Genomic DNA, 13,059 nt, shown 5'->3' with positions numbered 1-13,059 from the left:
TACACACATACACAGACCAATCTTGAGGTGTCTGTCGGAAGCGTTGTGCTGCTGTTTAGCCTCATTAACTGGTGACCTAATCACGCAGTCCCTTTCTTCTGTGCGGTTGGCATGACGATGTAGCTGCCCCGTTCTCTGACTCACGGCTGACCAGACAACACCATGGGAGAAGCTCCAAAGGTATGTTTGAGGATCCCCCTTGGGTCCTTCCTGTAGTTTGAGGAGCCCCCTGGGTCCTTCCTGTAGTTTGAGGTCACAGCGTTTTCCTTAAGCATCCAACAGTACAGGCCTACATCTTAAACCTTCTGACCTTAACTTCTGAGTCTGGGTTCATAACAACTGTTCTACTACTGGTAAAGTAATACCCTACGTGTGTTCTGGAAAAGAGCTTTGTCGTTTTTTATGTACAAATGAAAAAGAAAATGATAGTGGTGGTCACAGTGCTAAGTAACAAATTACACCGTGAATACATTTAAGTCAGCCATTTTCTCTAATCTATGTGCTGTTTGTGTGACTCATGGGACTCTGTAGAAAATCAGGGGCTTTTAAACTGATTTTACGCTGAAAAAGGCACAACTGCCAACTTTCAAGGCTGACTTCAAGGTGTGAGACTGACCAAAACAAAAACAGGTGTATTTTTGGGGGGCCTGAGATGCAGTGAAGTCAATGGAATTTTGTTTTCATGCTAGCGTGAGACAGGACATAAAAGTGTTTTGTCACACTTTTTGGCAACCCTGAAAAGGTCAAATTTGAAGACAGAATGGCTTGTGCCCCGCCATTAATCTAATTACAGTAATCAGTTGAGGCGTGAATGAGGCGTGAATAGATGTCCATGCTTTTCTAAATGGAGACAGGTTAAGCTGTATAAAGGACAGACAGACAGTTACTCAACAATATGAGGTGAGAGATATGAGCAGTATAGATAGAGCATTAACCATTAGAACTAACAGAACCTATGTGGGTATTATAAACTACTGGGTTGCTGAATTTAATTACTCAATCACACAAAAACAAGACGAATCTTGATCTGTTACTGAAAGCACAATAACCTGGCCATGTTGCTTGTTTCAGAAAAGGAAATAATGTTTGCCCTAGATGTCACCTAGCGGTAAACAAACAAACAGCTTTGGGCACAGAAGTGAATGAAAACATCGGTATTTAATGCAAGGTTATGCAGGGTTTTACCATTTTAAGGTACACTAGTAGGTAACGTTATGCTAGCTAGTATCCTTTAACATCCTCAAACTGATTTTGATACATGATTATGTGAAGAGAAGATGAACACACTTGCTGTTCTGTTCCCAAAGCTATTCACGTTGTAGTTGCATGCTCCAGGTAGTAAGAGCAGCTTTTACAGCTTCACGTGACCGGATATATTGGCGAAACACATCAATTAGCAAAGCTAGCTCGCCAGTTGTGCAGTTGTTGGTATAAGCGAGGCAAGTCTGTTGGCGTTTAATTAGTATTAGACAAAAACTCCACAATGCCTCTATGTGTCACAAAGCAGATGGCCATTTACAACGTTTGTTAAAGTTAGCAGATGAGTAGGCCTACCCCATTTCAATCCAGTGTTACAGAAGAGTAGTTAGTTCAGTAATGGTATGAACCAAGTGTTGCCTCACATTGGCCCCCTCATGACTGCCTTCCAGGGCTTGCTCTCAGTCATCCAGAAACTGAAGGGGAGCACGGAGCTGGAGCTGAGGATAGTTCTCCTGGGTTTGGACAATGCTGGCAAAACCACCTTACTGAAGAGCCTAGCGTCTGAGGACGTCAGTACCATCACACCTACACAGGTGAGAGAGAGAGAAAATAAACTATGTTCTTTCACATTCACTCATTCCTCACACACTTTCAGTCAGCATGTTCAGGTGAGGAGTATATTTTGATCTGCATGGAATAAAATCGCAAGGTTCATCCATTCACTCAGTGTACTAATGTACATACAGGCTATTTCACAGTATAGAAAAAGTGGAAAACTATATTTATTTGTTTGTGTATCTGTATGAGTAAACAAAATGCAATGCAAACTTGATATTCTGTCAGTAACACAAAAGGAAAACATGAACTATGATTATTACTGGCTCGATACTGAATTAAATATGGGGGAGACGGGACTAGTAGGCCCATGGCATCTATTTCGGATGTGCTGGTAAAATAATCTACACAAGGCCATCAGAAAATGCATTGTGCAAACTGTATGGTTTTTTTTTGTCATTTAAGATAGAGATACAGCTATGGCTCCTTACCGTGTGTGAAGTGTACTTCCACTGACCAGCACGGGGGAGGTTTTCTTTTCAATTTTTGTTGTCTGTTGTTTGATTATATATATTTTTTTCTTGCATAATGTGAGTGTGTAGCATAGAGACACAGGTATTTGTTAAAATGCTAAATACTATGCTTAATACACCCATCTCCAAGGTTAGCATTCATCCCCATAACCTTGCCTAAACTGTTGTCATGATCAAATCTTCAAAGAATGTAAGTGTTCAGTTTAGGCCCTGGTGACCCTTGTGGTCCTACTGCCTTTTTTACTCAATGCAGGGGCCTAGGGGCAGGGGCAGGGGCAGGGGCAGGGGCAGGGGCAGGGGCAGGGCAGGGCAGGGCAGGGCAGGGCAGGGGGAGGGGCCTAGGGGCAGGGGCAGGGGCCTAGCGGCAGGGGCAGGGGCAGGGGCAGGGGAAGGGCCTAGCCTTCAAGGCTGATCAGATGTGTGTTTTTGAGCTTCACGCTATGTGACATATTGTACTCAGTTAGCACACACAAGCAGACCCATATGCAAACCTTACCATGACAAACATGATATGCTTCGCCTCATCACTTCGATGCAAGTCCACTCAACATAGCCTATCACGTATGAATTATCTGTGGACAGTGACTTGTTACAGCATTAAAGGAAGAGGCATGCTTGACTCAGGGCATGAACCATGATATGCTTCGATGCAAGTCCACTCAACATAGCCTATCACGTATGAATTATCTGTGGACAGTGACTTGTTACAGCATTAAAGGAAGAGGCATGCTTGACTCAGGGCATGAACTGTAATCCAAGGGTCTTTGGGAGATTAAATATGTATCAAGGCGGGGAAGTGCATTGAAAGGCGGATTACTGATCCTTAAAATAGACCAATGCATCAATGGCCTATCAGTGATCCCTAAAAGGCATGACAAATCAATTTATCTTGCTATTGTTATCAGTTGTTTTCTACATGCACTCACTGTTACTGTTTCACAGACATAAATAATTTGTATTTCCTGATCATTTTGTCGGCTCAAATGTGAGCTTGGTATACTATTACCCTCATGTAAACCTTGATTAAGAACTTGATTAATCATTTCACTTTATCCCTGTTTAAGTTCTCTTTTGTTTGTGTTGTTTGTTTGTGTTGTTTGTTTGTGTGAAGTCGAAGAGGTTTATGCTGCATGTTTTTCCCTTCAGGGTTTCAACATCAAGAGTGTGGCTGCCCATGGGATGAAACTCAATGTGTGGGACATCGGAGGACAAAGGAAAATACGGGCCTTCTGGAAAAAATACCTAGAGAACACAGACTTACTGGTTAGGAGCCTGTAATAATCTCATTCATTTGCGTTATCTCATGTCATTTGTTTTTCAAGGACTTGATGTTGTATGTAAATAAATGTCACGGTGAATATGTGAGGGATGTTAAATTGATATGCTAACATTTGTTTTGGTTTGTGTTTCTTAGATTTACGTCATAGATAGTGCTGACAAAAAACGATTTGAAGAAACAGGACTGGTAAGAGTGTCCACAGGAAGTTTCCCTTTGCGTGTGTGTGTTATCGGCCTATCTTTTGAACTTTGACGCACAGGCTTTATGGCCGTGTGCTGATTTGCGTATTTCTAAATGTTCAAACAACAGCCCTTACACCAGGAACTTTTAAGGCCAACAGTAGATAAACTGTTTAAAGGTTAGTTTAGCGTTTAGCTTAGTAAAAAAGTGTCTTTTGTGTGTGTAGCTTATGTGTCTGTGTGCTATTTTTCTATCATGTTCTGTCTTTGTGTGTGTGTGTGGGTGGGTGGGTGGGGGTTGTAAGTGTGTATATTTTTGTCTATGTGTAAATTTTGTCTTTGCATTTCCAGGAACTAGCAGAGCTGATTGATGAGGAGAATCTGAAAGGAGTTCCAGTTCTCGTCTTTGCCAACAAGCAGGACTTGGCCACTGCATCCCCTGCCAGTGAGATTGCTGAGGGGTTGAACCTTCACACTTACCGAGACCGGGTCTGGCAGATCCAGGCCTGCTCAGCTGTGTCTGGAGAAGGAGTGCAGGTACACATCAGAAATGACAAAGAAATACACACATTATGGCCTAATATGGTATGTTTGAATATACAACATAATACATCCAGCGGGTATAACTGTAATAGCTGAAAGTGAAATGTGGAAGTGGAAAGTGGAAAGACATCAGAACATGAGTGTGTGTGCGTGTGTGCGTGTGTGTGTGTGTGTGTGTGTGTGTGTGTGTGTGTGTGTGTGTGTGTGTGTGTGTGTGTGTGTGTGTGTGTGTGTGTGTGTGTGTGTGTGTGTGTGTGTGTGTGTGTGTGTGTGTGTGTGTGTGGTGGATGTAGAACTAGTTCAGGGTAGTTGAGGCTATTTGTGTCAGTAGGTTTTGTAACCTAAGAGGGATCAGAAACTAAACCCATTAGGTCACTTCTCCTCGGAATGAATGAATACACTGAACCACCACCCCAAACTGCAGCCAGATGTGGCTCAGTTCTGGCCCTGATCTGGCCCTGATCTGGCTCAGTTCTGGCCCTGATCTGGCCCTGATCTGGCCCTGATCTGGCCCTGTTCTGGCTCTGTTCTGGCCCTGATTGGTGCCATCTTAGGGCCAGATTGCTTAACCACTCTGGTGCTACGAGGTGTGAGTGTTATCTGGATGCCGGGGACAGAATTGAAATGTTGTCTTGTTGTTGACGTTTTAAGGGGCGTAATGAACAGACATGATGATCACAACAGTGAACTTGTGCAGAGTGCGTCTAATCCAGAAATGATTTGGTTCTCACTTGTGATTGATTGAACAGCCAATGTATTATTTGAAAAGAAAATTCAAAGCAACTTCTATCAGTCATGCTGAGGGGGGTTTAGGGAGAAGAAGATTAGTTTTGTTTAATGTTAACCTTTTTTTGTCCTTCTATTCCACAGGATGGCATGAATTGGATCTGTAATAACCTTGTCAACCGCAAAAAATAAGCCTGCTGAGTTGTGGTCCTGGAGAAAGTTCTGGAGAAGAAAAGACTAAATCCTTTAATGCCCAGTCCTTAACGTGTGGTTACCCTCTCTTGATTTGCATATAACATACCCTATTTACCTCCTGCACTGTGTATTTGGTTATGCAGGTCTCCATTTTGTTTTTTTGTATTCATCACATTTAAACACCCTATGAGAATGTGGCCCAGAGTATTAACTGAGATCTTTATAACTGCTTTGACTTTTATAACAGGAGTGGAAATGTAAATGTATTTGATAACGACATGTACAATCCTGCGTCACCCTTCACTGAGAATGTTTCCTGCCAGCGTCTAAACCCAGGCAGAGGACGACAATGAGGAGAAAGGATCACCGTTAGACCTTTAATATGTCTGTGTCATTACTGTCTTCACATAGTTGTAGACGAGATACTGTAGTCATGTTCAGCAAGTGACTGGTCCTCTGTGGTGTATTAAACTTTTCACATTATAATAAACTAGCCGTCATTGGGTTCCTGTTTGTAGAGATTGCTTGCTGTAAGGGAGAAATGAGTGAAGTAACAGACAGAGGAACAGTCCAGCCCCAGTCTGGAGTGGATCCTGACCTCCTGTGCTTACTGATAGTGGATGCCATCACAATGTAGCAGTGGATCATTTTAAACTAAAAAGTTAGTTCAAGAAAGACTAAATCAGCATTTTTATTTTATAGAGGGTTTTATTTTTTCAGCCTTTCGTGCAGTTTGTCCTGTAGTTTTCACACACCGTGGTCCTTTAGGTAGTGTGCCATTGCACAGGCCTTGTTGTTTATCAGTGCTGCATGCACACCTCTTTTACCCATCAAAACCACCAGAGCCTTCTGCGTCTGCACCACTGTGATGGCCATCCCATCAGTACCCTTCGTTCGCAGGTCCACAAAGTGCGGTTCCGACTCGCTTCCGACCATGCAGTCTCGAATGACCAGGACCTTCTGTCCTCCAACGGTGGCCCCCATCTTCAGCAGAATCCCTCGGTCTCTCCCCACCAGAGCATCCACCTCCAGGGGAGAGATGGCAGCCATTAAGCCTCCAGGCTTAGAGGCCCACACAGCTTTGTTGTTGTAAAAGCCTACCACAGCTACATCCTTTATGAGCTTGTCCTTAAGGGTGACTTTGATATAATCAGCCCAGTCTGCCATCCCACTGAATAAAGAAAAAATAAATGTAATTAGTTCAAATACAGAATTTCATGATTCCAATGTAACACAAGAATATCATGTCTTCTTTGCATTTTTAACCATGGCAACATACAGAAATATTGCAGAGAGATAATTCTTGTCACAGTTTCTGTATGATCATTGATGAACAGAACACAGATGACCATAACCAGCTGTCATATGGTTACTCTAGAAGAGGCACCACTCAAGGAGACACTCTGATGTAATTCCACAGCTGTAAACATTCCCTATTACCATGGCAACAGACACAATGTGGTTTCAGCTGTCCTTAGCAACCACAAAAGATTGGCACACAATACTCCAGCATTCCAAACTACGATGTCTTCTTTTATTTGTTTACCCACTTACATCCAGCAGATGGCAGGAGAGTCCATCTGCTACCTGATTGCTCTCATGGATTACCCACTGTGATTATATTCCCCGTTAACAGGCTCTTTGAAACAAAAGAACAAAAACAAAAGAAACATTTTGACTGATTGGATGTTTTGTGTGGAATGATACAGAGAAGGAAGAAAAAGTGAGCCAAAATAAAGAAGCTGAGCTTACTAAGGCCTGCTCAAAGCAATGTTGGTTGCATTTGTATCTTTATTGGTTGTACTTCTATGGTTCTAAACCATGCCCATCCCTCCATAAGGATCAGGATGGTTTTATTCTTGAGCAGCAGATCCCTGGGAATCAAACGGAAAATGAGTTGCCCATTCATTAGATGTTTTTCAGCACATCTAATATAATACTTGTTGACAAGTTGTAAACATTTTATGATTTTTGCTATTAAAATGGCATGTCACTTAAAAAGAAGAAATAGCCTAGTTGAAACAGAAATATCTGATTCTGATGTGATGTAGGAGCACAATAATGCAATTGTCCAAGCTTCTTTTTGCTTTTCCAATGTAGTGTAGATTTATATCCTTTACAAATAATACAGGATTGAAGGGTAGTGGTGCATTTAGGGCCTGTATTTAGTGATACTCTTGATAAATTAGCACATACCACATTCAGGTTTGTTTAAAGCAGTACATCTATATGTCTCCAATGTTTTCATCAAATGTACAAGATCTAAATGATATGCAAATGCAAATACAAATTGTCTTTGAAAATAATGGAACTGATTTGATTCATCAAGCCGACCCTCAACCTCCAGGCAACACATTTGCACAATTGGTATGCTATTTGCTCTTACTAACATATTGATTCATTGCTGGGATCAACACAATACATGAAACCTGGCCCAGAACACAAAACAATATTAAAAATGTCAGTTCTGCAATCAGCTGCTCATATGTAAAGTGATCATCCAGAACCCACTCAAGCCTCAATGTCTATTATGCACATTGAGATAACAAACACGATGTGGTTCGTAAGTCTGCTCTTGTTTTTTTTATTCTTCTCCTCCTATCATCACTAACCTGTGTTGCTGATGTCATTCTCCTGCTCCTTGCCTCCAAGAGTGGGTTGTCATGGAAACCAGTCCCTGTTTCAACGCAGTGCTTTAACCATCTCTCCGCGTGCTCCTCTCCTCTAGTCTCCTCTCCTGTCTTACCCTGTCTGTTATTCCACTGCAAACTGAACAGTGCGTCTCTCGGCCACACAAAAGAAGCTGAAGCCACTCTGACGGGGAAACGATCGAAGGTCAGACAGGCTTCTTTCTTCCTTCATGTGTCTGTTCTGGCGCCTGAGAAGGTCCTGATGAAAGTTTAGCCTGCAGAGCTTCAGCAGAAAACAGACCAAAGGTACGAGTTGTTACATTTGTACTTTTCAATGCTTTGAAGCAAGTGGTGGATTTCTTCTCTTATTGTTTGGGGAGGGGCGGGAGGGGGGGGGGGGGTCAGCACCTTTTGAGTAAATATGACAACATAGCACCTGTTGCAGACAGTGACGGAAGTGTAACTTTGGCTAACTGTGATGTAATGAAATCAGCTGTCAGTTGAGCAAATTCCAAATGTATATTAAATAATATGAGAAAGATAAAAAAGCGATTACTAGGAGGACAATTGTGGCACTGTGTGAGTAGCATCGGGGGTACTGTTGACGGAAAAACACACTCATGAATACACTCTAATGTTTGTGTCTTTGCCCCACTTCAGGTAATCAGTAACCTCTTGAGTCTGAAGAAAGAAGAGACACAGCCATGACTGTTGTCCCCTACCTCCGCACCAGTCGAGGGTCCCTCACTGAGCCCACTGCGGTCACTACCCTCTACACTGACGTCTCCCCGGGCGACGACTACCTGCACGTGCACACTATCCTCATCGTCATCATTTTCTGCACCGTCTGCTTTCTCCTCTTGGTCGCCTTCTTCTACACCTTCTGCTTCCGCTGCACGCTCGGGCCTTCTCCCAAAGATGGCCGCCAGAATGCCCTCAGCCTGGAGCGCGAGGACGCCACCTACAGGCGCAGTTCCTCCTCGCTAGGGAATGCTATCTGAGTATGAGCATGGGGGGAGGGATGAGTAACAGTGAAACCGGAAGACTAGCATGCTCATCCAGCAATGGTAATCCAATGCTTTTGGACAAACACAAGTACAACTCAAGATCCCATTGGAGAAGACTTTAGACCGAACCGTCCAACCTGGTTTGGTATTTTAAGCGATGAACTTCGCGAGAATTTGTAACTATTTAACTGGCTGACCATGTGTGTAACTGTCAAAATCAGTATTTTCTTTGAAATTAGGATTAGCATACCTTAGGCTTTCATTTAGTAAGGCTCATGAATTATGTGGTAACTGGCAATGACCTATATTAAATCAAATGAAATCAAACTTTATTTATACGGCACATTTCATACCAGGAGGTAACACAATGTGCTTAATGTGCGCATAATGCTACATGTACAGCACGCATCAATAGCATTGAATTTTTGTGGCTTGCTGCACCATATTGTCACTATTGTGTCTATAGAATTGATGTAAACACCGGTGCATTTTTAATATGCCTTATTAACATGATGAACAATGGCAGATCTTCATACCAAGTTGTGGGTGCGTGATGTTGTCAGTGCATTGATCATTTCTTCTCAGATGTGCAGCTACTTCTGGTGTGGTGAACACAAGTATGCCTTCCCAGTGTTGTTGAAGGCAGAGCCATGCCTGTGTGTGGCGCTCTTGTCTTGTCTGTTTATGATGTGTTGTGTTATTTTGTGCTACGGTACAATTGCTCACCCGCGTGAGTCTGAAACAATCAAATGATCTGCTCCAACTGTTCCATCACCTTCATTTATTATCACTGCACACTGACACACAAACACACACGCACTCTCTCTCTCTCTCTCTCTCTCTCTCACTCTCTCACACACACACACACACACACACACACACACACACACACACACACACACACACACACAGAGAGAGAGGTGTAAATCACTAGATGATGCCAAACCAGTGAGAACACAGCACACACAAGCAGCTTCAGGGAATCATGCAGGGCCAATGGCACAAAAAAATCTGTGGACACTAAAAAAAAACACACACCACTGAGTGCTTCATATAGGTGATGAGTGATGAGCAGCAGGCACTTCAGTGAGAACAACACACATGTGGGTGCAGGTCGTGCTGATTGCAGGGTAAACATGCCTTCTGATCGCAGCTGGGTGATGGATCAATACGTATTGGAGGCAAACAGTCTAAGGACTCTTCACTTGTAATCTCCGAGATATTCTACTACTACATACCAAAAAGCATGATGATGAGTGAAAAAACATGAAATAAAAGAAAATGAATGGAATAAAAGTGCACAGGAATAAGATAAAAGGATGATCATGTATTCGCCAAAAAAATGTACGTAAAGTATATGCAACACACTCGGGACATTTACAAATAAAACCACACACTAAAGCAGCTGGGGTTATATTCAGGCTTTTCAGTGAGATAACTACATATGGCACAAAATCACTGCTAACATATATACACACACATCAGAATAAAGCCTTGTTGAACAGAATAGCAGGCAGCCACAAGTGATCACATCCAAAAACTTGTATCCACACGCAGGACAAAGTGCAGTTAAGCTGTGTGCAAAAGCAGTGTGGTATCAGCTTCAAATCCAGCGCAGCCGTCTGGCTCATGACAACACACACATGGTGCTCTTCTCTGAGTCACACGACCCATCAGTAGACCCCGTGATGGAATTCCTGCCGGCGAAGTCTGGAGAGTCCAGCTCGATGTGAGGGTCTAGCTGACCGCCATCCTGCGGCGCGTCTTTATAATGAGACTGAGGCGGGAGAGAGGAAAGAGTGGGAGAGGGAAAGATGATGAGAAAGATTCCAGACAAAGAGGAAATTGGCTGATGTTGCAGCAGACTTCAAAAGGGTTAAAAAGCAAAAAGTAGAGGCCCCTTTTGTCACAATTCGAGCTAAAATGACAGGAAAAGGTGAGGCTGTCACGCTCATAATGCCTTTTACTCAGGCAACAGGGGCCAGACTAGACATTCTCCATATTTCACCATTTGTCTCGTCTCATCACTAAAAGAAGGAAAAAAGATCTCCAAAAATGACTCGCATACAAGTTATACGACAAAATGTACTCTAAACACACACATGATCTCATCTTACTCACACACACTCTCCAGTTATTCAGGAATATCTTCCCTTACTACATCCACAGACATCCCCTCCATTTTGTCTAACCTGGAAGGCCCTTCCTCTAACCCAGGGGTCTCAAAGTACTGGCCCGTGGGCCAAATCTGGCCTGCAAGACAGTTTTGTGTGGCCCATTGATGGTTTAAGGTAAGGACATTCGGCCCTCATGTCAGTTTTGCATTTTGTTTTTTCTTAAGAATTGACTACCGTTAGCTTTGGGTCTACGGTTACATAGACTAATGTTAATTGCGCAATTACTCTCACCTTACTCGCAGACATGCTCTTATTTACCTAAAGTCACTTTACTCACAGACAGGCTCTCATTTAACTCTTACCTTACTCATAGACATATCTACTCTCACCTTACTCATAGACATACTCTCATTTAACTCTTACCTTACTCATAGACATATCTACTCTCACCTTACTCATAGACATACTCTCATTTAACTCTTACCTTACTCACAGACATCTTCTCCACCCTGCACTGCTCCATATATTCCTCCAAGGAATTCCCAGAAGGCTCTACTTTGATCCGATGGGGGCGCATGTCGCTCTGTTCCTCGCCTGCCACCGAGGGGAAAATCTGTATGCAATGAAATGAGGAATCGGTTTATTTATTTTTTTATTAAGGATCCCCATTAGTCTACACCGTAGTGGAGACTATTCTTCCTGGGGTCCAGGATCTATGAGTCCCGTCACGCTGCTTCCCCCCTCAATGAGGCAGCTGGATTTGACCTCTTCAACAAACAGGTTACAGACAAAGACTAGCTCAACAGCAGGCAGTGTGAGGAGAAAAAAAAACACTCTATATGATAATGCAAATAGATAGATGTAGAAGCACAAGTGCGGCTTATAGTAACAAATTCAGTTGACATCAGTATTGTCATGACCAAGACGTCTGCTTGTCCTCGTTCTTTTGTGTCACTTTGATGAGCACTTCAATTTGTATAGTTCCCTATCTACAGTCCGTTAAGGAAGAACACTATTTTACAAAAGTTCAGCTTTGCCATGACCTTTATACAGTACGTTTTATATAGTAATGTTTCGACAAAAATGGGCTGACAGAAATGGAAAAAAAACTGGATCATGTGTATCACCTGACCACCAAATGCCATAATGGCTTAGTGTTATGTCATCTACCAACACAAACAGAAACATCATCATCACAGCACATCCTGGATCGTACCATCCCCTGCTGGCTTATGGGGGGGTCCGAGGCGGAGATGGTGGCCTTGCTGATGGTCTGGGCCACAAACTGAGGGCAGGCTGCCTGGGCGTTCCCGTCTTTGTCTCTCTTGCCCTTCAGCCAGTACGTCTCGATCTCCACATTGCCCTACAGGGACACACACACACACACACACACACACACACACACACACACACACACACACACACACACACGCGCCCTATTGATTAATCTGATTTTGCATATATTCCTAGCACACTGTACAATTGTACAGACATACTTCAGGGAAACCATTATAAATGACCATGCATCCTTATGTCAGTTGTTATGAAGGGCTTTTGAATTACCTTTACTCTTAAAAGACACAAATAAGACATGAAGACGTACTCACACAGGCACAGACACACACTAATCCCAATCAGGTGCAGTCATATTCTCTATAACCTGTATATCTATATTTTTTTCAGGGCGTATGATTAGCCACGGAAATATCTCCAGGGTCATTAGTGGATCTGATGAGTCACCATTGACCTCTAGAGGAGGTCTCCGATTCCCAGTGGGGAATATTGAGGTTTTTGTAAGAGTATGTTTAGATTTGATTTAAATTTTAAAAAAAATGACTACACTCCTTTTACTCTCATGTTATTATTGCTGAGGTCTTCTAAAACATACAAAACATACTTCGAAAAAAACAAAAAAACATCAAGGCATGTCAGACTACCTAAAAAGAGTCCAAGTGTCTGTACTGTACATGTCTGCTAAATGTCATCTCACAACAACACAGCCACTGGCCACATGACCCAGGCTGAATAGAAACTCAAAGATGAGACTCCCATGAGTCACACGGAAACAATAACACGGCTGTCCTTCCGCTTCAGT

The 13,059-nt window shown here is 42.8% G+C and overlaps 3 protein-coding genes across 3 annotated transcripts in view; 1 reads left to right on the top strand and 2 right to left on the bottom strand.

Annotated features, from left to right (window-relative positions):
• The first annotated feature begins 92 nt into the window (after positions 1-92).
• Positions 93-5,713, top strand: arl3l2 (ADP ribosylation factor like GTPase 3, like 2). The gene is made up of 6 exons (XM_012820164.3): positions 93-180; positions 1,650-1,793; positions 3,435-3,551; positions 3,703-3,753; positions 4,098-4,283; positions 5,160-5,713. Exons 1-6 carry the CDS (start codon positions 163-165, stop codon positions 5,205-5,207), a joined length of 564 nt encoding a protein of 187 aa, XP_012675618.2. The 5' UTR covers positions 93-162; the 3' UTR covers positions 5,208-5,713.
• A 115-nt stretch (positions 5,714-5,828) lies between these two features.
• Positions 5,829-7,667, bottom strand: LOC105893585 (profilin-3). The gene has a single exon (XM_031568838.2). The coding sequence runs from the start codon at positions 6,375-6,377 to the stop codon at positions 5,958-5,960; it is 420 nt and encodes a 139-aa protein (XP_031424698.1). The 5' UTR covers positions 6,378-7,667; the 3' UTR covers positions 5,829-5,957.
• A 2,487-nt stretch (positions 7,668-10,154) lies between these two features.
• LOC105893595 (soluble guanylate cyclase 88E-like) overlaps positions 10,155-13,059 on the bottom strand; it is a 15,904-nt gene continuing 12,999 nt past the window's right edge. The window contains exons 17-19 of the mRNA XM_031568837.2: positions 12,181-12,327; positions 11,449-11,577; positions 10,155-10,624 (exon numbers count right to left, since the gene is read on the bottom strand). Of these exons, the coding sequence (XP_031424697.1) occupies positions 10,475-10,624; positions 11,449-11,577; positions 12,181-12,327 (426 nt within the window). The 3' untranslated portion in view covers positions 10,155-10,474. The remainder of the gene's footprint in view (positions 10,625-11,448; positions 11,578-12,180; positions 12,328-13,059) is intronic.

The sequence above is a fragment of the Clupea harengus genome, chromosome 6 (assembly GCF_900700415.2).
Source record: "Clupea harengus chromosome 6, Ch_v2.0.2, whole genome shotgun sequence".
Taxonomy (NCBI): Eukaryota; Metazoa; Chordata; class Actinopteri; order Clupeiformes; family Clupeidae; genus Clupea; species Clupea harengus.
Note: the sequence above shows the minus strand (reverse complement) of the source record. Positions and strands in the feature narration are given on the sequence as shown.